Here is a 24,511-nt window from a genome sequence, read left to right as displayed (position 1 = left end):
GGGATTTCAACATCTTTAAATTCTGTGAAGGGGTATAATTCTAGTAATATCGGCCTCATAAATGATTTGTAGAATAGATGAACACAGAACATTCGGTGCAGCAGTTGTAACTGTTTACTGAGCTGAGCACGAGTTTTACACGTAAAATGCAGGTAGCAAAAAAACAAAACAAAAAAAAACAAAAAAAAAAATCCGCCCGACCAACCCTATTTGAAAATCTCATGTTACGCCAATGCAACAATTTTTTTTTTTTTTGGCCTTATGCAGAGGGTTAAATGCAGGAATTGACATTCACTGTATCAGCGTTCAGTATAGTGCAAAGAAAAACAGAAATATGACAATTTCTTTCCTAAAGTGACTGGTGTTACTACTCTTGTTGCCTTTGAATCTTTACAGGGCCTTACAAAAAAGGTTAACTTGTGACCACTCTTTAATGTCTGGCGGCATCCATTGACCACAGGTCTGTCCAGCTATTTTTGAGACCTTGGCCAGAAGGGATCTCTGCGGGCCTTCACTTTGCTGACCTGCAAAAAATAACTTTTATGCAAACAGACAAACAAATACACACACACACACACACACACACACACTTACATACAGACTGAGATATGATGAATTTGAAATGTGTCCCGCCAGCATCCCAGGTGCAGCCTTTGATATGTCTTTAAATCTATCACCTCACCACACCCACCTGAGCGTATCACATTGACATGAAGACCTAGTTCTTTTCTTCCATTGACACAGTTAACCTTATTTCACCATGTGCGTGTTCGTTTGCAGCAACAACATCCATTTTTCCCCCTTTTACTCCTTTATCACTAGTTGTTGTATCACGGGGATTATCAGCGATATCGTGTCTACGAATCACTGAGGTATGATGCGACCTATTTTGTCTCGCAGATCGATTGTATATGAAAAGAGACTAAAGTCAATCAAAGTCACGTAACCACAACAATTAACAGGCAAACTCCACACTAACCTTCACACTGGGTACTAATCCCCCACCCCCTTCAACCAGGCACCACAACACAACAAATTTAGGCTTTGTTTTGAACTAAAAAAAGAAAGGGTGCCACAACAAAATGATAAATAAATATGGGTCATCAACACTAAAACAGAGCGTTGTCCTTTTTTGATCCTGATAAATGGGAAAGATAATGTCTGACTAGCAATGAGAAAAAAAAAAGCAAGTTTAGGTTGATGGGTCGCTGAAAGTTCAGGTGACAGTGAGGCCGCAGCAGTTTGTTGTGTTCTGTGGAGGTTATGCTGCTGCGCGAGAGCCTCAGAACGAGCAATATTTGTCCTGGACTTTTTCGAGATTACATCCTGGTGTGAAATCACCAAATGAATCCACATCCTGATGACGAAGACAATTAGAATGGCAATTTACAACATAACATCCTGTCCCCACTGGAACTACACTCCTTGTATGTACATACACCTATAAGTACATGTAAAAAACAGGGGATAGCATCTGCAAATATTCTTCAACATTTCAATTATTCTTTAATGGCAAATGGCATGATACCATTTTGGTGTTACCCTATAATTTGTAAAGTCTTGCCTCCTGTGTGTCTTAACTGAGAAAAGTCCACACAAACCTATAAGACACCACATCTTTTGTCTACAGAAGAATTCTCGATACAATGTTTTTACCCCCCCCCCCCCCTTTTCTTCCTGTCTGGGTATAATAGCACAATATATAACCACAAGCTTCATCAAACAATCACTCTGGGACCTTGAGACACACAATGACCTTAACTCCACTCCCTCCTAACAATAACAACAAAAATCAGACAAAAAACAAACAAAAAGAAAACAAATCAACAACAAAAAGACACACGCACACATACACACATGAGCATAATAGAATAACAGGCCCGAACTACAATGTACTTCCAAGTAGTTATTGCTAATGCAAGTGACATTAATGACTTTTTTTTTTCAATCTTGCTACATTGATAATAGCAACAAAAGAAAAAGAAAAGAAAGATTTTATTCTCTGACATATTCTTTGTCCCCGTTACAGTATTACTTTTTTTGTGTGTTTCCTCAATCTGCAGACTGGGGGCGGGGCTCTCTTCCTGGCCAAAGTTGTTAGTTCCGATCTCTTGAAATCATTTCTTTGCTTTATTTTTTGCCAGCAAATATTGTTCTAGGAGTTGTGCGAGTCCATTTTCTTCTATTTGTCCCCATCTCCCGCGCTCACGCACATTCTCAGGTGAGGCTCACATGAACAAGCCACGACCCAAATATCGGCCTAATTACCGGCCCAGTTTCTATATTTTGTGTATCTCTCTTTCTTTCTCTCTCTCTCTCAATCTCTCTTTTATTCCCTGCCACTGAATGGCTTCGTGAAATGGAAAAAGGGGGGAAAGTCCACAATCCCGCGCCAGTTTGTGTAATGATCTGTGCCGACTCACAGTTTAGACGACCCCACTACGCATCGATGCACGAACCAACCTTCCCCTCCCCCCCCCCCCCCCCTTTGATCTGGGCTATATAAACATAGCACCTCTGTCTTTCAAACTATGTTGATCTGTTTGTGTAAACCCAATTATTTTTATTGACAAGTTTTTCCTTGACACAATTTCGGGCGCTGAGGAGGGAAAAAAAGTAGAGCAGTGATTCAGACGTGATGTAAGCTTTTGTCGTTGAGCCCTCGCCGTATCTACTCCCGAGCAATTCAGTTTGACCTACTTGTGCTTGTGATCATGCTCTCCAGAATATTTTCGTACAAGGGAAGATTTTGATGGGAGTTGCCGTCATCTTTTCTGTGAGCCGTGGGCAAATATATTTTCAACATAACAGTACATGATGCCTTATTGATTTCCAATAAAATCAGAATTTTTTTTTTAAAACTTGCAATCCAGGTCTCAAATGTTTAGCAGCAGCAACCTGCAAATAAACTTGTCCGATTGCAGTTCATTGGTTGCCTCCTCCACCCCCCCCTTTTCTCTCTCTCGCACACATCAGCATTGCTTTGATGACCACAGCACTTGGATACTATAGGCCTACAGCGTAGCTCAGGAATTTACAGGAAGACGTTAGTTGGTAATTATTCCATTGTCTTCATATTTGGTTACATAATCCTAACACTCAATGTCACTTAATGGTTCAGATGTAAATCAATAATATCATGATGATAAGGATTTTGATACAAGATCCATTTGGCAGTCAGGATGTATCAGTAATGAAAGTAAACCATGATATACAAATAAGTTCTGGATAACTCTGTCATATCTGTCCCTGAAAATATATGGAAAATATATCAATTTCATTTACAGGGGAACACAAATCATTTTCTTCTACATTTCATGATGAACACAAAATAGAAAACTTACAAAGTACAACTTTACATCACTTTCCCCTTCAAATACATAGATCCCTTGACTGGGGATCTTTTTAACATTACTGTCCACTACATCTAAACAGGGATTATGCATTTCATGCAATGAAACATTCATCACATTAATAACCTGATGCGAAATCAAAATCAAGATAAAGCGGAGAAGCTCCTTTAAACACGGAATGACATCACAAGCCAAAGTACACCGTCATTAACCTGTTCTGGGGCAATCAGACTGTGGAGATAAATCAACATCACGCATGCTCATGCTTCATATTTGACTGTCCTGTCAGTTCATGGCTGTGCATGAAAATTTCCAAAAATCAAACAAACGAAAAAACGATGACTCTACAAAATCGTCTTGCACCTATGATGCATCAAAGGATGTGAAGATATGAAATCAGGTTGAGGGTTCCATGTTTATTTAGTTATTTTCATGGCTTAATTGGGCATCTCATTTGCAGAAAGATAAGTTTTGTGATGAAATTAGTGATTCATAGGGTTTAGGGTTCAAAACCTACTAACATTAGTGATAATCACATGAAGGAATTTTGGGACAAGAGTACCACTTTTATGGAGAAATATATGGAAAAGCCAGCAATTAAACATAATGTTAGATAGAGAAATAGCGCACATTACACACACATCAGGAAAGCTCATAACCAGAGATGGGGTACAGGTAGCTCTGTGTGAAGCAATTCTTCTTCATTATCACCTTCCATTCTTCTTCTCTTCACTGATTTCATCATCATCATCATCATCCTCATCTTCCACGCTCTTCTTCTTCATTTTTGCTCCCTAGTCATTACCCAAGGCCTCCTATCTCTCCTCTATGCTGCATTCTTGGTCTACTTTGCCGATTTCTTCACCCTACCCTTTTTCCTGAAAGTTTTCCTTCTCAGCCCAAAAGTTCTTTCTTCTCCTTTTCACTCCTTTTTTTGTCTTACCCTTCTCACCCATCTCTCATCTTCCCTCGTCATTTTCACACGGCTCCGTCGAAGAGATCTCTTATCACTCTGTGATAACCGAGATTAAACTGATACATCCAAAACACGGCACTCAAATCACACTCCCCCTCCCCCCCCCCCCCAACATAAAAAAAGGAGGGGAAGTTATGTTAGATTGTCCAATGGATACCTCCAACTATTCATACAGAAACAGACAAATAAAGTTTTGTTTCTCAAAAAAAAAAAAAAAAAAAAAAAATAGAGCTTCGCCAAAAGGACTTCCTACCTCTCATCCCGCGTGTCCTGCGCAGGAGTCGTCAGACAATCCCGTCTCCCAGCTCGCTATTGGAGGATCCGCGCACACATCACTGACGGGTGGGGGACAAAAAGTAGAGCAGATTCAAGCCCTTGACCTATTTTGTCAGTGGGATGGGATTGTGCCTGATCGAATAACCGCATTGAAGAGCTATTCTCTTCGTCGCTCCCCTCCCTCCCCCCCCCCCTTCACCTCACTGTGTGCCAATGATATTTCCTTTCAACGGAGCAAGATGACCCAAAAATGAGATAACATTATCCAATCATAACGTAAATCTTATTGGGCTAATAACAAAGAAATAAGATCAATGCCAAACTGCGAAGAGAAATCTCACCACCCACCTCTGCACAGGAGGAAACTTGGCCATGACAATTCCAATCGGGTCAGTCATGCCTTGGGTGGATTTTTTTTTTTTCATTTGTTTTGGGTGTTTTAGGTGTTTTCTTGTTTTCTTTTCGCTGCAACAATACAGACACCTGAACACGACTATTTGTTTGAAGTAACAGCTGCAATGTTTTGCTTTCCTCTGTCTACTAATATCATTTCTTATTCCTTCTTATTCTTTGTTGAGTGTCAGGGACACACACAAAAAAAGAAGGATTGTATCTGGGTCATTTCACTGTGATGCATGATGATGAAATACTAGTACCATACGTCAAGTAAACCCAAGGAGCTGCTATGCATAAAATCATACCTGGTGATAAAATCTCAACTTCCACATCACCCTGTGGATGCCATAAAATTCCCCTTCACCTTGACTGACCAAAAATCTTGACATTATGAAAACTCGTAGCATCACTGAGGAAGTTGCCAGGCAACTGCATCAAAAGCCATCGGAAATAGTGCAAGAGAAATTGCTCACTGGAATGCAATTGTTTGCAGACTTCAGGTGAAGCTGTCATGATCTGCAGTGAGAACCCTCGACATAGAAATTTTGCAATGATTGTCAAAAGGACTTTCACTCCATATTCAATTACACTTCCTGCAGCCTTTCATATAATGCCTAACGTTGCAGTGAGCAAGCCAAGGTCATCATTTGTGTAGTATCCACTCCTGTACATCTATAGGCATCTGAGCCATTTGGGCAAATGTACTTTACTACAGCAAAAATTGTATTAGGTGCAATAAATGTTGCAAGTTTTTATAGTAGTTTCCTTCCACAGAATTGAAAAATTTACTGTTACCCTCATCAACCACAGCTTGGAAGAACTTCTTGTGGACCTGACAGCCCTTATTTCTAATGAATACTTAAGGAACAATGTCCAATAAGGAATTACTTTGTCTTTGATAATGTGAAAGATATATTAGATAACTGAGGTACCTCAGTACAGAACATTCAAATAAATGTTCATTGGCAGACTCCTATCTATGTGTCATAAATTTGATCATTGCTTGACTATTGCTAGACACCTGGGTGAAACATGAGGGGTCAGCATCATTCATTAAAAAAACAAAAAAAAACAAAAAAACATTTCTAGTCAACTTGCAAAGGACTACTATTAACAGTCACTCCCAAATCCACGACAAAAAATACACTCAAAACTCCCTTTTCTCTGAGTAAGAATTTACATCATGTGTTCATAATGTTACACACTGGTCCACTCTTTTATTTCCTTTGTTTGTCTCTTCATCTGAATATAAATGTATCTAGTTCCCTTTCTCTCCTCGAAAATGCTCTGGTAAAACAAGTTCAAGTACAAGTTAATATCAAATTTGTTGAAAACTGATAAGAATACAAAAAGTGCTACAGCAGGAATCGCTGATGAGATACAAAGGTAAAAACATATTCAAAGCTGTTAGGGGAAAACAGGATAATATCAAATGTGGGGAAACAAAGGCCTATCATAAATGGCTTATCGGAAGAAATTCTAGAAAATGCACTTCGAGTATGTTATATGCACACTTGAGTCTACAAAAATGGAGCGAGTCAACATTCAAAGGTCAGAGAAAAACCTAAAACATGCCACCTGTCACTAAACGTGTGTGACGGAGTCCTAAAAGTAGTAATGAGTGTCAAGGGAGCATGGGTGGTGGTTCTTATCTGGCGATGCGAGATAACTCCTCACCTTCGGAGCGACACAGGTGAAGAGAAGTCGCGAGGCGGCGACTGGCCGAGAAATCTCCAGATACGATTTTGATAAGGCACACAAAAAATGAGGCTAATTGATGTATTAGGGGAGAGAGGAGTTGAACGGTCTCAAGCCTAGTGATAACTGCACTCAGAGAGACTACAAATCTAGTCATAAACTTCGGTCTAATAAAAAAAAAAAAAAATCAGATAGACTTTAGATAATTCAAAGACGTGCAAGATCTCCAAAGATGTCAAACTGAAATTACAATCGCTATTAATTCTCAACAAAATCTTTTTATGCGAAACCCAATACATTCACTAATTTGACAGATGAAAGGTTATTAGGTAAAAGGGAAATTCAAGAATAGGGAGTTTCACATGGCAGTTTATGAATGAGATTTAGATCATGATTCAATCATTAATATTTGTAATTGTATAACTATCCAAATCTCATGAATTTGTTGTGTAAGCACCTGGCAAGCTGAAAAATTGAGATTCCGTTCACAACTTGGATCACTATCTAAATCTTACTATTTGTGAGATTTTTCCCAAATAATCAGGGTGATAGCTAATCAGGGTGATAGCTCTGTGCCATGTCCTGCTAGAGCAGTAATTTAAACATTGGTGTTTTTCATGCACACAATGCATCAGTTGCTTTCCCTGGGGCCTGGGGCAGCCACACATACAATACAGTCCATTTCTCACTGCAGCAAGTCAATCCTGCCACAGGTCAACAGGTCAGCAGTGAGCACAAACAATCCATGCCAATGATGATGATGATGATGATGATGATGGTGATGATGATAATGGTGGTGATGATGATGATGATGATAATGGTAGAGACGATGATGATGATGATGATGATAATGGTAGAGACGATGATGACGATGATGATGATGATGATGATGATGATGTGTGTGTGTGTGTGTGTGTGTGCCCAGGCCTGGGCCTGAGTTGAGTGTGCTGTGATGAATAAATGAACATGACAATTGCAATCATGCTACAAGCTGGGTTGTAGCTACAGTAGCACTGGGCCAGGCGAAGGTAACTGGCATTCCACTGGAGTGGGTAAGTGAGACTTTTGGTCATTGTGTGAACGGCTGCCAAAAAAATATTGATGTTTCAATCACAATTATTCGGTAGATTTTTTGCCTCGTTTGAACAGTAATCTGAAAAGTGAGATATCAGTGGCGGATCCAGAGGGGGGCGCACCGGGGGCACGCCCTCTCTTTATTTTTGGTTAAAACAAAAGAAATACAAAGAAAAAAATGAGGGGCACCCCCTTTAATTTTGCAAAGGCACCTCCCCTTTATGGAATTCCTGGATCCGCCCCTGGATATAAATCTCAATTCGGATCGTGATCTAAATGTCACTCCTGCTGCTGCAAGAACGCGCCTTCTTTGACTTTACAGGTATCCCCAAACTCTCAAATAACCACGTACACCTGTCATCATCATAACTTATCTACAAATGACGTCTTGTGAATGAAAATGTGCAGGATGGCTCTGTCTAAGAGTTTTCGGCTAGAAAATAAAGTATTACTGAAGTATAGTGTATTTCACAAATCTCTTACTTTCTGCCAGGCAACTTGCCTAGAGGACAATTCTGAACCATAAATAACTTGATTTTACAAACAGACAAACAATCTACAAGCACACTCAAATTTCTGGGAGAAAAAAAAATTGATGAGATATAATGAAGTTATGAAGTGTTAAAATATACTTTTTGAGAAACAGTTCTTGAACAGTTTCATATTAATATGCAAAAAGGTGAGCTGATGATGTCATCACTTCACACTTTTCCAATGATTAAGTACAGAAAACTGACAAAATCCTTTAATTTTCTGCTTTAAAAAAATGTAAAACTTGTTATTCCTGGCTGAACAACTTCACAATGATGATCACCTCGATTAAAATTTGAGGATGGGACATAATTGTGTCTGAACAACAACAACAACAAAAACCAAGTAGGTAAGTTGTGAGGCAATATCATCAAATCACTCATTTGCATAATTCATACTGACTAATCAAGAACTTTTTTGTGGAAATTTGCGACACTTCACAATTCAAGAACTTTTTTGTGAAAATTTGCGACACTTCACAATTCAATATCTTTCCTGATTTTTATCTAATTTTGTTCAGATATCTCTACTATTGTACCTATGACATTTTACTATTTTTGTTTCCATACTAACTTTAATCTCCCACTCGTCTAGAATTGCCCTTTAAAAGTTCAACCATAAATTAAAGGTTCTTGTATCTGTGTGTTATAACGAAAAGACAACAATATGCTTCTTTTTTTTATGACACACTGCATGGTAATTTGCTGGTGTGGGATTTTGACCTTCGCAAAGAACACAGCATGGGTCATGTCCACTGTGAAACAGATGCGAATCTCGGCAACAGATATTTCTGGCCGCATCCAACAACCTCATTTTATAAAGAATAAAATTTAAAACAATTTTTATGAGGTCAAACTTCACACTGTCTGCTTCCTGTTCACACTATGTCTATTGTATTTCAATGATTGCAGATCATGGGAGATGGACTCAGATATGGTCAGACAATTATTTTTTTTTTCCAGCATTCTGCACGGACTTTTGACTGCAGAAATCACTTCTTGTTGCCTCCCCATGTTTGCAAGGTCATTAACTGTGGCCGTGTATCTCTCTGCTATTGTGAAGTTAAACAAACTCCATACAAATGGCATAATACCAAAACCAACAGAAAAAGAATCAATGCTGATCTTCTCACGCACACATACAAACAGACAAACAAACAAACAAACAAACAAACAGATAAATGAATCAATATGTGTGTGTATGGTATATGTAACATATAAGTATAATTTTCAATATATCAGTATATACAGTAATGATTCTCTACTATGATTAAAATAAAAGGACTGAACTACATAAGCTAAACTGAATTTTAAAACTGCAAGAGTTCAGCTTAATTCAAACTGAAACTGCATCAAAGGAATATCATTTTGATTATTCTATATTGACATAAACTTACATAATCTAACCCCCTTAATGTCTATCGTGTCACCATGGCCTTTCTGTTGGACTAAGGCACATTGCTACACCTATTAAAAGTGGGCTTGCAAACTTTACAACTAGGCCAAGTTTGGATGAATTTTAATACTGAATGCTGATGTATTACAGAAAACTTGGTAAGTTTAAGAGCTAAGTGCCTGAGCACTCAAAGAGTTAAGTGGAAAAGGGCACAACCAAACTAGGACTTTTAGACTTTTAGCACTTTTCTTTTTAATGGCACATCCGTATCATAACAAATCAAACAATTTATGGCTTAAAAGTCAGCCCAGGACTTCACTTTCTATACATCAATATTTTCCCAAACTTTTCTTTCAGGGTTTGTTTTCTCAATCAAGATAACCATTGCTCTGTTTAAAAAGAAAGGAAAAGAAAAAGAAAGGAGAACAAAGGAGCAAAGGGTCGATAAACTTGAGGTTACAGGTTGGAGGAGCTTGATTCTGTGTTATTATGAGGAAAGTTACCTAGATTTCAAACACCGCGGACATTGACCCTGTTGAAAGGAAAGAATAATGGGGATAATATCTATCAAGGGGGTTGCAAGATCTTAAACCTGTGAGCAAGAAATTGACGTTTGACCTGCTCCTCTGCATGATCACGATCAAGATCAAAAGAGGAAAAGGTAGTTAAATTCTCAGGAAATCATCCATTTTCAGACTATTTTCTAATATTTTTTTTTCGGCCCCTTCCTGCTAGCCTTAAGCGGCCCCCACTGGCCACTCTTTCACACCTCGCATTCGGTCTGTTTGCGTAGGTGAGACAGCAAACCTTAGCTACTTTCTGGGGTGCAATAGCCACCTCGTACACGAGGCCGTACATACAGCCTTGTTCTTGGCAAGTCATGCTGCTGCGATTAATATCGCACACAACTAGGGATGGCTCAGTGAGCTTCGTGCTGCAGAAGATCACACCACTCTATTTTCACAAAGCAAGAGCAAATGGGCGTCAAGGAGCATTTATGAAGATGATATTAAACAACTTACTGTAGTGAGTTAAATGCAGTAATATCACTTTGTAAACTAACTTGTGTAAGGGGATAGATGGTAGGGTGGATAGTTTCCGAGGCACACATACAAATGTAAACAAACAGCATATTACATGGGTGAAAGAAGATGAAATTGTATCTCCTATCTTCCTTTATGACACACACACACACACACACACACACAACAATAATCAACTACATGTCTCTACATAGCTCGATTAACAAGAAAAACAAATAAAATCAAGCGGGTGGCTATTCAAATCAGGCTCGACACTTTTCATTCATCAGGCTTAATGGAGGAGAGGGATTGAATATACCTTGACTGGCCGCTTCAGTGCTTCCTGAATGTCCAACCGCTTGCGCATAATGGTGGCATCGAGTTTGCGCTCAAAGGCCAGGAGGTCCATGTATGCTTGGGACTCCGGCACGAGGTCCCGGATTCTCTGCGGTAGCACCTTGTCGGCCATCTTCTTCTTCTTCCTGCTGCTGGGACAGAGGGAAGGGGAGAAGAGTGCACGGCCGGAAGAAGAGATGCGAATGGAGAAATAGCAAAAAGAAGATTTAATCAGTGCTGGCAAATGAAGTGATGGTTGGTGGAGGTGGACAACAACTGAAACAAGCTAATCTGATAATATGAGATGGTTTAGAATGAATTTGTCTTTGATATTAAATAAGAAATTGGAACTGTGGATAAAGTAAAGGAGGGTTTCCAATCAGGAAATGTTTATAACCATGGTTACATTTGTTCATAGATCTTAATAGTGACTGCATGATCTCAAAATAACATGCTCAAATGTGTTTTCATGCATTTGAGCATCATCCCACTGCTACAACTGTAAGAAATTAAAGATAATAAAAAGTTTTGGTACCTCAAAAGTTTCCCTGAATTTCCGTGTTTCAGGTTAAAGTATCTATCATATAACTAACACTGTGAGACTTACTCGCCCCAAAGTGCTCTCATTTCTTAGTAATCATGCAATTAACTGCGACCAGCAGCCCCATACGCATAGCGTAATGGGGCTTCGCATTGTAGCATTCAGGATCATGACAGATTTAGTATCGCGGGTAAATATCAACTTAAAATCCACAAAATTCTTCAATATGAAGACTTACCAATTAAGTTGAAGTCTTGAAAACAGGCTTCGTGCAACGTTTGGTTCTGCCAATAGTCCCTTTCTGTTCGAACTGATGACTGAATGTGACTCTGTCGAGAGGACCTTGGGAGAGCTACATACACTGATTACTACGACCAGCGCATACGCACACATCACATGCGAACAAATTTCAAATCCATGAACGGATAAGATGTTTGTGTGCGCATGCGCTGGCCGTCAATTCAGTGTAGCTCTCCCAAGGTCCTCTCGACCGAGTCACATTCAGTCATCAATTCGAACAGAAAGGGACTATTGGCAAAACCAAACGTTGCCCAAAGCCTGTTTTTAATACTTCAACTTAACTGGTAAGTCTTCAAATTGAAGAAATTTTTGGATTTTAAGTTGATATTTACCTGCGATACTAAATCTGTCATGATCCTGTAAGCTACAATGCGAAGCCCCATTTAGCTATGCGTATGGGGCTGCTGGTCACAGTTAGCTACACAGTATGCGTATGGAGCTGCACGCTGCTGGTCGCAGTTATCTCGCACAATACGTGTACTACCTCGCCGCCGTCGTACGGCGGCGGCTCTGGTACGAAACCATTATTGAATGATTACTAAGACATGAGAGCACTTTGGGGCGAGTAAGTCTCACAGTGTTAGTTATATGAAAGGTACTTTAACCTGAAACACAAACTAAGACAAGGAAATTCAGGGAAACTTTTGAGGCAATACCAAAACTTTATATTATCTTTAAGCCATCATGATAGTATTTTTCTTCATGCAATCATCCTGAATTAACCATCAAAACTTTACCAAAATAGGTTATCTATCAAGAACAGTTCCGTTATTCAAAATCCTTTTGGAGTACTCTTTTCTCAAAAATGTATCATGAAGCATTCTTGACACAGAAAAAGTTATATTGTATCTCGAAAATCGTACGATTCCTACCACTAACGCCATTGACAGTCACTGTGGGGTGGGAGGGGGGGGGGGGGAACGAACGGGTGAACATAACCTTTGCCAAACTGTTAGCCTTTTGCACTTTCAAGCAAATTTCTGGGCCTCCCAAATTCAGCAAAGTAGATAATGAATGCATATGGGCAATTCCACGGTAACTGACGTTACGCGTAAGGATTTTCATGAAATTGTTTACGTTGTAGTTTTGTGAATGAAAGCACCTGGGGCTTGCAATTAGCATTGATGAATGAGTTCATGAGAATGAAGAAATAGGTGGAAAGTTTTTCTCTTAAACTGCATTTCTTATCACATAGGGAGTGAAAATGTGTCGGTAACTGACGTTACCGAAAAAGGACATGGGAAATTATGGTGTAGATTTAAATGGAAATATCTCATGTCCCTGACTTCTAGCTTTTATGTGTTTAATATGGCAATACACCTAGGTTCTTAGGAATAGGTGTGCAAAATAATGTGCACTTTAGATATTTCCTTTTAGCACCATGCCAATTTCAGTGCAGGCATGACGGTAACTGACGTTACGTAACTGACGTTACGCTTACATTTGCCATAGGGTTTACACATGCAAAATCATGATTGGGAATAGCTTTGTGATATTTTATAATTCTGACCTTTCAGAATGACTTGTTTGATATGGAATCATACCTTGGTTCATCAATCATAAATACACATATGAAGTGAAACATAAATCCATTTTCTTTGTGTTCTATGAAAACTTAAAGGTAAACATGTCAGTAACTGACGTTACGTAACTGACGTTACACATACTTTTGCTATGGGGTTATAGAGAACTAATTTATGTAACAGGTTATCATACCAGTAACAATCCCAGGCAATTACTTAGCAACAAATTAAAACAAAATCTAAAGACACAAATGGGGTGGGGCCCTTAGGGGGCAAGCCCCCCCCCCCCCATGCCATAGCACAGTTGGGCAAAAATAATGTAAATGCACCAGAGGATATTTCTTTACATTTGTCATAAGATTGAATGCTTATTAAACAGTTATGATTACACAGAGCCATTTAGATTCAGCAGTTCCAAGTATTTATATTGACATACATGTAACTAAGGTTTTTTTTTTTTTTAATGAACAGGAAAGTTTCTATCTAGAGTGCCCCACCAATAATACCCTGCAGTACTACATAAAACACAGATATTTTTGTGTGTGAAAAAAATATCTTTCAGGTCATGGGGAAAAAACACCTATCAAATATGTATCAAATATATAAAATGCATACATGTATGAAATCTACTGTGATATATTTCTTCTTTTTTTATTTTACACCTTCTCTTTCAAGGCATTGTTAGGGCCATAAATTTAAAAAAAAATGATCTCCAACATCAATTGATTCAGGAACGGCGCAGTGTTTTCAAAAGTGTGGGGACCCACTTCCGGGTTTCATGAGCTAACAAAGTGATGACACCTTATGTATTCCTTTGTATGGTGCACAAAAAGTGTGGGGGCCCGAGCCCCCACGGCCCCCACGGTTGCGCCGGCCCTGTGATTTAAATGAAAAGTGTTGCACTTTTGATATTTCTCTGTGAAGAAGAAACATTATGCTTTTTTGGTTAAAAGAGCATTATTGGTTTATTCCTGGCTTCAAGTAATATAACTGTTTTTCTTTTCCTTTTCACTGATATAGCAAGGCTTGCACAGAAATCCCAGATACCAAGAAATAAGACTTTGCAACGAAAGAATTCTAAGATCAATATAAACAATTCTTCCTGTTCATAATTATCATGTATTACAAAATGTCCCTGCATGAATGAAATAAAGTAATCAAGAAATATGAAAAATTTTTTTAACCCTAGAATCACCTCTCACTTTGAGCAACATCAGTGTGAAACGTTGAGCAACATCAGTGCTAAGTTTCAAACAGTAATGACAGTATATGCCTTATGTACCATAATACAAGATGTGCCACATTAACTAAACCACACATTTAAGTGCAAGCAAAGAAATATATCTGTTTGTGCATTTGCCTTGAGGTAGAAACTTCACTAAGCTTCCAGAAAAAAAGACAAATGCTAGCAAAAGCAATCATTAGTAATGATTATAAAACTGCTGGTATACTACCACAAGCTTTTGTATAGAAAAGGTGGTTACCATGCAACCACGTCATTGATTAGGCCTACAAACTTTGGTAGCTTTATCATCCCGTACGACTGTGAATGTACTGTATAGTAATTTGAGTGCATACATTGCATGTGGTAAACCTAAACTTCCAGATGATTTAACCTCAAACTTGTGCTGAATCGAAAATCAAAAGCTCAAGCCCCCCTCCCCCCCCCAAAAAAAAAAAAAAAAAAATTGATGATTATTGTAAATAAATAAATAAATTAATTAATTAAAAAATTAAATAAAATAAAATGAAAAAAATAATTATCCATGGATGTACCATGGTGATGACATCATTCCCTATCAAAGGGATTGCTGCTCTTTGTTGATAACCTTTGACATCCCAGATGTATTGAAATGGCCTAGAGTCAAAAAATTTGCCTCTAGTTATGATTAATGTCATGGTAACTGACGTTACATACTCATGTATGACGTTTCGGTAACTGACGTTACACATTTTGAAGTGTTCATTTTGACTCTCCAGTATGCCAAGTATCCTCATTTCTGGTATTAAAAGGAAGGCATATGGGCATACATTAGAAATCCCAAGTTACATCATACAGCTCACTTTCTTTGATGAATAAAGTTAAAAATTCCTTGTTTTTGGTAACTGACGTTACATCCATCATTGTCAAACTAATTTAAAGTTTTTATCAAATTCTTTAAAGCAACCAGCTTTTTTTTCTATCGTGTGGTTAAAGACTTCTCTGGTAACTGCATACATATAAAAGATTGATATTTAGAGTACTAATAAAGTGGATATACAGAGAGTAAGTTATGTGACAATACACTCTTTTTAACATTGGGTTATAGGCATATTTTAGCAGCCATTTTGAAAATGAAATGGCCACTTTTATTGAAAAACATAATGATTCTTAAAACTTCAACTCGAGTATTGTCTGAAAATGTATGGTGTTTGAAACAAATATCATTTTGAATTTTTGGCACCTGTGTCCTACCAACCGTGGAATTGCCCATATGTATGGTTACGATTCAATGAGGCAGATAGAATAACGAATGCAGCATAGTTAAACTGGAACCATTCACAAACTTTCCATTTATCTAAGTTCTTGGAATTGCTCTACAGTCCTTTAAGTATGCCAATTGTAATCATGATTTACTATCTACACAAAGCTGTAAGTATTAAAGATACGCTAGATGACTTGACTTACACCTTGTCAACTGGAACAAGTCCATTCTTTCAAAAGGGGTGGGAGGGGTCATTACCAGTTCAATCAGAGGGTAGACAATTTACATCTGTTGACATTGTTTTCATAACTTGATCTTTTTTTTTTTCATCAAATTGAACACTGGTTGCATAAGTAGTAAAAAGAATAATAAATCATCAAACAAAAGAAATGAATTCTGAAGCATTCCTTTCTCATCTTCTCTGTCAAGCAGCTCTGTCTAGCTCTGTCTAGCTTGCCTAAAACTGAAGGAAACATGTGATGACTAATAAATCTCAATGTTTAAAGAGAATGAAACACAAGGTCTGCCAACATTCCCACATCCGAATCAGGGAGATTCCACACAGCAATCAGGGAGATATATCTGTGTGTTATATGCATTTCAATGGGTGAAATTAATTCCCAAATCAGGGAGATTTTAATATTCTCTTATTCAGACATGAAGAGATTTTCACATTTTCAGGGAGACTCCTGTAGAATCAGGCAGACTTGTCAGCTCTGAAATACCTGCTGTGATGAGATTCTAGGAAGAGAGGTCCACTTCCACCTATAAAGTGAGCCCATTTGTTTTCCAGATCCAGGACATTTCCAGTTCTTTTGTTTTTCTTTTTTTTTTTCCGCCCATGAGTTGAACAATGTTTTAAGTAAAGCTTGTTATTCAAGATGAACCAATGTCTCAGATTGAAAAACCAATCACCAGCCAGGACTTCACAAACTGACCATCTAAATGACAAAGAAGCCCTGACTTAAAATGGTCAACCATTATACAAGTGATGACAGAAAAACAAAACAAACAAAACATAACATGTGAAGAGTTTGATCGTGTAATGGGTTAAGCTCCTTTCTTAAAAAATAAAGTCCATCCATCATAAAATAGAGCAAAGAAAAACCATTCCAATGATACCTCACTTGTTACATAACAGCCAATATTCTGGAATTTCTGATTAAATATGTGACCCGCTACAACAAAAGGATCCTAAAGTCGCTGACGGGCGAGCCAAGCATGGCCCAGAAAAATGCTATTTTCAGGCCTTTCCTTTGATCATTCAGCTTCGAAATTTCAGCAGATGATAGAAGATACATTAGACTACAAAATTATATAAAAACAGAAATCCGAACTGTTTTGACAGATTTTGGTGATCTGACTTCAAACTAGATTTTCTCGGCTCACCCGTCAGCGACTTTAGGATCCTTTTGTTGTAGCGGGTCACATATGTTTCATATTTTCTTATCATTTCTGTTGTTTTTTAGCAGCTTTAATTTCAAATATCTCAAATTGCCATGAATGGAGTTAACACATTTTGCGACTGAAGTCTTCACATTGAACTCTTCTCTTGTTGGTTCTCACATACCTCTGTGACTTCTTCTGAGCCTCCGACTGGGCGTGGCGCTTACGTGACTGGTCCATACCCTGGTTCATGCCCCTCATCCCGGCATAGGGGGGCGGCATACCGGCCCCCATTCTTTGGGCGGAGCCTCCTGGCCTCTGTCATGGGAACAAGGTGGGCAAAGAGGAAGAGGGGAGAGCACGGTGAGGAGAAAAGGAAGGCCAGGCAGATAGTGGGGAGGTAGAGAAACAGGAATGTGATGAGGGACAGAGGGATGAGATGAGAAAACAGAGAAAAGAAAATATTAATCATTTACATTTAATTCTTTCTTAGTCACAGTACAGGAGTAATAAATGTAATCAAATTTGAATGGCTGCATCAGGGTAATAGTCACATATGACTATAGCGGTAACCCACGGGAGACAAAAACGTGGCCGTTATAGACAGGTGGCCACTCTAGACGAGTTCTTTAGCACACTTTTTCTCTCAGAGGTAATTGGTTTTAGTGGTCACATACATACAGCAGGTGATTGCTATAGACAGGTTGTTGCTAAGAAACTCTACAGAGGCAAATTGCTCGTCTGGCACGGTCCACCTCTTATGTACACAAAAATGAAGATTTCATACAATTAACGATGAATACACACTAGTACAGTAAGTAAGAAGTTTACATGGCAACTCGGCAACTCTTCAGATGTTGCTTTTGAGCCTTCTGATCTTCAACAAGGCAGGTTTCAACAAGACACCTTTAATAGAAGTTTTTAACAAGTCACCTTCTCATTGCGAGTTTCAGCTTCTGTATAAGATTGTTTAAATGTGAATTACCATTATTTGTCACGAGATAATTTGATAGCAAAAAGCAAGAAAAAAACAGCGCCCTCTGTGTGCCAAGATGTGATTTTTTTTTTTTTTTTCCAACACGGGATCGGCCTACTGGGTACATACAGCAGTCAAAGGTTAAATAGTAACTGACAAAAAGGCGTGCAAAATACTTGAAAACCAGAAATTTTCACATTGATGAAACTTTCATGAATTTTGCAAGCCAACATTCCCGAAAGCAAAATGCACATTTAGTTTTGTCTACACACTTCATTGAAAGCCAGCGACAATTTGCGAAAGTTTTACACCACGAAAAAAAAGTAGTCAGCTCAAATTCGCGAAAGTTTCATGCCAAAAATGGTTCTCTTTCATATCGCTCATACAGCATATTATATGCAAAACACACACAAACGCACACATACACACACATGGTATGCACATTCCAATATCACATATCATACACACCCATCAAAATAAACATAAACTTTTTCTAACACAACTATTATTCTTGATCATTTGGATACCTGTCTTTTCTTGTCATTGATTTGTTAAGATTTCATGCAACAATGTTCTTTACCTAAAAAAAAAAAAATAAATAAATTCTTTGTCATGCCTGCTGGGCACCATACCACAAGAACTCCACCCAAAACCTGCATTCAGATTCTAGCACATCACGCGATACACCTATCTCAACAAACAGTGGCACATGAAAGACACACGCACAAACACATACACTCTCGTATGCTCTCTCTCCCTCTCTCTCACATATGGGACACTACTGTTTCTTCTTGAGGTTTACTAGACTTACACTGCATTCCTTCCTTAATGTCTCACATTTTCAATCTAGCTCAATGAATTTTGTTTAAGTAAAATCATCCTTTCTCACTGCGTTGTACATATGTATCTAGATGAGGAGCCAAAATCCAACATCCTAAACTGGCAGTGTGCCAGCCATTATTTTCCTTCTAAAATCACAGATTACAGTAAAAATTGAGGCGGTCTCATTATTACACCGCTTGCGATTGTGAGCTTGGTGAATTACTAACCACCCATTCATGGAGGAAAAAAAGAACGAAAGGCGGATAAAGCCCGCCGCTTCATGGAGCCTACTAGGCGCGATAAGCCCTGTTACATTGAATACCACCGTTTCACACTCAATGCATTAACCCATGCTGTGTTAAAATAACACCATTGAAGGGGAGCAATCATTCAGAAAATCCATCTTTTTTTCCCCCAAAAAAAATTTCTCAGTCAGGCACTTCGCTGCTCTAAGCGGGCGATTGTGTACATGTGTGAATGCCAAGTACATTGCCCAAGATACCAGATCAAGAGGAAATTCTGACAATGATGTTTACATCCACTGTTTTCTTCACACATTACATGAGCACTAAGAAATAAAAAAGGAAGGAAATACCAAAGGATATTGAGAATCTTGTATGACAGGCAGTCGTCAAAGTGATGCATCGGTAGGGGGCTATAGCTAGGTGAGGGAAATTCAGAAGGCAAAGTAGGGCATATTTTTTGGGGGGGTTGTTTTTCTGTTTGTTTGTTTTTTGTTTGTTTGTCTTTTTCAAGGAAAGGAGAGTTGTTTGGTGCACATGACCACAATTTGATGCTCATCTTGCATGACAACAACACGACCCCGCGACCTCTGGTGGCGGGATATCGGCACCATGGACTGTCCTCTCTGCGGAGGCACAGGGGTACAATCAGGAGGTATCGCAGTCCACACCTTGCCCCCTCCTCCTTCCAAGCTTTTCTCATCGGAGGAAGCACAACATACTTCACTCCAATTGTCATTCCTGCAGCATGATTTCTGTTCAATCTCCCCCAACCCTCTCATTTCACGTACAAAGAAGTGGCACAAGTGCTTCTTTCAACTAGGATTATGACCATTTTCATTTATCAGTCATGACTGCTGTGTAAACAACAGCATTATGTGGTGCCAACTTGCTTTGAGCTAAACATAGTTTTGTCAAATCACTGCACCACAAAAGTTAACACATGCACACACATGCACATTTTTAGCTACCGAAGTCATCTTAATTCGCAAAGCACTGACACTTCACTAACCAGAACATTCTCTTGCACCAAAATGGTTAATTTTGGCACTTTGATGAATATGTGATAACACCTTAAAAGTCAAACGATCTTTCTACACCAAAGAAGTGCTCTCTATCATACTCACGACGATAGCTAGACTTTTAATCTTACCCAAAAAGAAAAAGCATCTTATGCTGACTTTTCTTTAAAACTGGAATCAAACATCATATTCATGTGAGCCAGTATGACTTGCTCAGCTACTGTTGATATGTATTTGTAACTGCATTCATGATTTTTAGCAAGTCATCAGGGAGTAGGATTTAACTGGAAAAAAAAAAAGAAGGAATTCCACTCACTTAACTTTGTTCCAATTCCTCAAAGGGGATCTTTAACCTAAACTATAAAATCAAAAGAACACTCAAAACAGCTTACCCCTATCTACTAATCCTCCCCCCAAATCCTCACACTTTCATTCATGTCATTTGAACCCTGTGGATTTGATATCTCTCTGGTTATAAACTTCGCCCACTTTTAATTTCCGATTGGTGCTCACTCAAAGCCTCTGTGGTGGAACTTTGATGATACCATCAACGATCGAGAGTAAAAGATTAAATGAGTATGATTTAAAAAACAAATTGCTAGTGGCAACAAATCTTATTGAGTGTTTAAACTGAGGACATCATCATTCTAGTCACACCATGAAAACTCCTCAATTCTGATTGACATGTCAGGAGAAATGAGTTCTTACACCTCCACAAAATAAAGAATATCAGTCCCTACTGGACTATTGGTAGTCTTTGATAAAAGACACAAACAGTTGCAGTGTTAAAATTTCTACTTCTTCATTTTCTTTTCTTTTTTATTCATGGGGTGGAATCCACTTTGTCATGCTGTAAGAATAAACCCCATTAACACCAGAGGTTCTTCTTCACCACAGAATAGAGTACACATAGAAGAAACAGCTTCAAACTGCACATGAATCAGTCAGCTATACACTGTACCACTTACGGCAAACAACACAGAAAGGCAAGTATTCCTATGTTATGTGTTCCCTCAATACCAACCTTGACCATGATTTAAACAGGCCTGATGAAATGTCCAAGTCTCTTTGCTGATGAAGACCAAATCATCAATGGTTCAGTAGCAGCACACTACTAAAGCTGCCTGGAAGGTCAGAGGTTCAAATCTCCACTGAGAGCTGCACTTCAAATAGGCTTTATGAGCCAATGAACAAGAACTTTCCTAACAACTGGATCTGAGGTTTCTGATCTCCCATAAAGGGTGGTGACAATTGACATCAATCACAACCCTGAGCCTAAAACTGAGTTCCAGGTTTTAACGGAAGTACATGTAGTGGCCAGTCTGCCCAGTCTTTTCCTATTCTTTTTTTTTCAAGCTGAAATGCTGACATCAAAATTTTCCCCAAAACACTAACACTTTCTGACTCCTTCCTACTCTACTTTGACTTTTACTAAACAGAACAAGATAGTATTTTTCACTGGTGCAGCTCTTTGCCAAAGAAAAAGTATAGATTCAACATTGTTGCTTGAAAAAAAAAAAATCCACTTAGACAACCACTCTAGACAGATGCAATACAGAAAGACTTGAATGACAAGATTTTGCTTCAGCGTCCAGAGTCTGGAGATGAGGCTAACTGTGCCACACTTCAAACCAAGAGTCTCTGGCCAGTAACAAGTGGCAAATTGCTTCTATGCGTGGGCACATTTCCGCTCAGTGTGAGCAAATTGGAGAAACAGAGCGCCAAGTGGTGTAAGCGCAAATTATACAATTTGCACTGAGACAATTGATATCCCAAATATCCACATGTTTACAAAGAGCTGTTGCCCTCAATTTCATCCTCAATACCCCATCCATCCCCCCCCCTCACACACACACACACACACACACACAAGAATGGCACCCTGCATTACTTAAAAAAAAAAATGATAATAAAATCACAGTTACAAATGGGAGATAGATTAATTTCTCAGAAAGACTTGCACAAAGTATTTGGAGGAAAAAAAAGAATGACTTGTCAATAGAAGTCATTCATATTGTATTTGTATTTCTTTTTAAGTACAGTTTCACTAAAACCTCTCAAGATAGAAGCAAAGTTCCTTGTGTAACTTGTGAAGAGACGCACACTAAGAAGTATAATTTGACTGTACTGTAAAACAAGGAATGTTCACATATATGCATTTTAATTTTTTGAATTTTGCAAGAGCCAAGATTCGCAAAATTAAAATGCTCTTAAACTTGTATCTACACTACTGTATATGGATTGGATGCCAGTGACAATTTGCAAAACTTTCATGACACGAAAAAGGCCAACGGCTCCAATTCACGAAAAAAATTTCATGCTGCGAATACAGTATATCTTGCATTACAGTAGTAATGCTCACACAACTTCCTAGACTTCAAGATCAGCTCGAAGTTTCAATCTTGGAAGATTACTGTGTACTTTAGCCTGTGTAGACTGTAGATGCACTCAAAATTTGGAAATCTTAACCCGTTGAGGACGAGTCCTGAGTATACTTGGGCAAGTGTCTATGGGAAATGTGTGTTGTAGCAAAATCAAACCGTCCTCAACAGGTTAAAGATTAGTCGATAGTTAGACATCTTGGGATTTACGCTCTATGCACAAGTCGAGGGAGGTCCCCACTCGGAAGGCATCGTGTTGACATGATAATCAACCAATTCAAAAGTTTGCATGACTTCTCACTGAACCCTATTTCCCCTCAGCTTCCCAGCCAACCTCCAGAGAGTGTTGTCACTACTGTATCGTCACACATTATCCGGTATATCGCCGGCTCTGGCTGTATGTATTTTTTCCGGTCGTGTGGTTTCATCGAGTGGAACTCTCGCTAAAAAATTTGATCTCTAAGATTAGGTGTCACATGGACGTGTGTGAAAATTACCTCGCGAGAAGGTAAATTCCGGCGATGAATGTATGAAAAGAAATCAAATCGCGGAGCTAGCAGGAGAACCTCCTGTCGGCTAGAACGAACGTGAACATATTGCTGGACGCGCGTGTGGCTCTCCTATTATTACTCATTATGCATCGTAGTCTCTTTTGAGACTTCCGAAATAAAATCACAAGCTAATCATCACAGTTAAAAACTTCAAAGATTAGAAACGTTGAACATTAACTATTAACTGTGATTCAGTGTTCAACAGAAAGGCACCAGAGGCACCAGAACTCTACAGCTTTCAAGGTGGGGACCACTGGCCAGAGAGACACACCCCGCATTCACATTGGTCCCCGCGACGCGGGGAAAGTCCCGAGCTGTGGGACTTTCTTCTCAAAAACCATAATGTGAACGCTCGCTGGGACTTGTCCCCTCGTCCCCGCGAAGCAAGTCGGGTACGGGGACAAGATTTGGAGGGGAGAGTGACCTTGGGGCGCAATTGATAGCGTCCAGCTGTGGTCATCAAATGTGCGCATGCGCTATGCCTGGATTCAAGTGGCAGAGTTCGCTCCAAGCCCCAAAATGCCCCCACAGCTCAGGGACAGATGAGATACCAATGTGAACGGTCAGTCGTAAAAAAGATAAGATCTCTTGTGACTGTCCCCGCGACGTGGGGACCAATGTGAACGCGGGGACAAGAGACTTTTCCTACGTTACAGGAGAATTCACATCGGAATTACCCTGGTTTTGAATACCATAGTAATTTGTTAGCACCACTCTCACTGGCGACATGCCACTGTCATAGAAACCGCGAAAATTCTCTTGGTACCATTATTGTGGACCCCTATGGAAACCAGCTATGCTGATCAGGGTGTTCCACCCCATGAAGTGGCAATAAATTCAAATCAAATCAAATCAAAATCATTTATGAGGTCTTACTTATCCAGGGTAACCTCTTTTCAATAGTGTTGCCACTGCTATACCAGAGGGCCCTGCCATCACTACCGCCCAGCGTTGCCAGGTACCCATTTATACATCTGGGTCGAGAGGGACATGGTGGATAAAAAACATCTTGTCTAAGGACGTAAGCACTGGGCGGGATTCGAACTCGGATCCTCCGATTGGGAGGCAGGAGTCTTATCCACTATGCCACAGCGCCCACTGGGGGCCGATTACCATGGCATTTCTGGCCAAAAAGTACTCATTTCTCTGAGGTTCGCACTGCACATGCACAAATCTTCTATGGCAAGAAGACAAGAAGTGTGTCAGGTCACACAAGAACACACCGCTGTATGATTAGTAATGACG

At 39.2% G+C, this 24,511-nt stretch overlaps 1 protein-coding gene across 1 annotated transcript in view; it reads right to left on the bottom strand.

Moving 5' to 3' along the window:
- LOC140243330 (SWI/SNF-related matrix-associated actin-dependent regulator of chromatin subfamily D member 1-like) overlaps positions 1-24,511 on the bottom strand; it is a 259,082-nt gene that overhangs the window by 154,551 nt on the left and 80,020 nt on the right. Inside the window, exons 3-4 of the mRNA XM_072323006.1 lie at positions 17,457-17,590; positions 11,041-11,206 (exon numbers count right to left, since the gene is read on the bottom strand). Of these exons, the coding sequence (XP_072179107.1) occupies positions 11,041-11,206; positions 17,457-17,590 (300 nt within the window). The remainder of the gene's footprint in view (positions 1-11,040; positions 11,207-17,456; positions 17,591-24,511) is intronic.

The sequence above is a fragment of the Diadema setosum genome, chromosome 20, assembly GCF_964275005.1.
Source record: "Diadema setosum chromosome 20, eeDiaSeto1, whole genome shotgun sequence".
NCBI lineage: Eukaryota > Metazoa > Echinodermata > Echinoidea > Diadematoida > Diadematidae > Diadema > Diadema setosum.
Note: the sequence above shows the minus strand (reverse complement) of the source record. Positions and strands in the feature narration are given on the sequence as shown.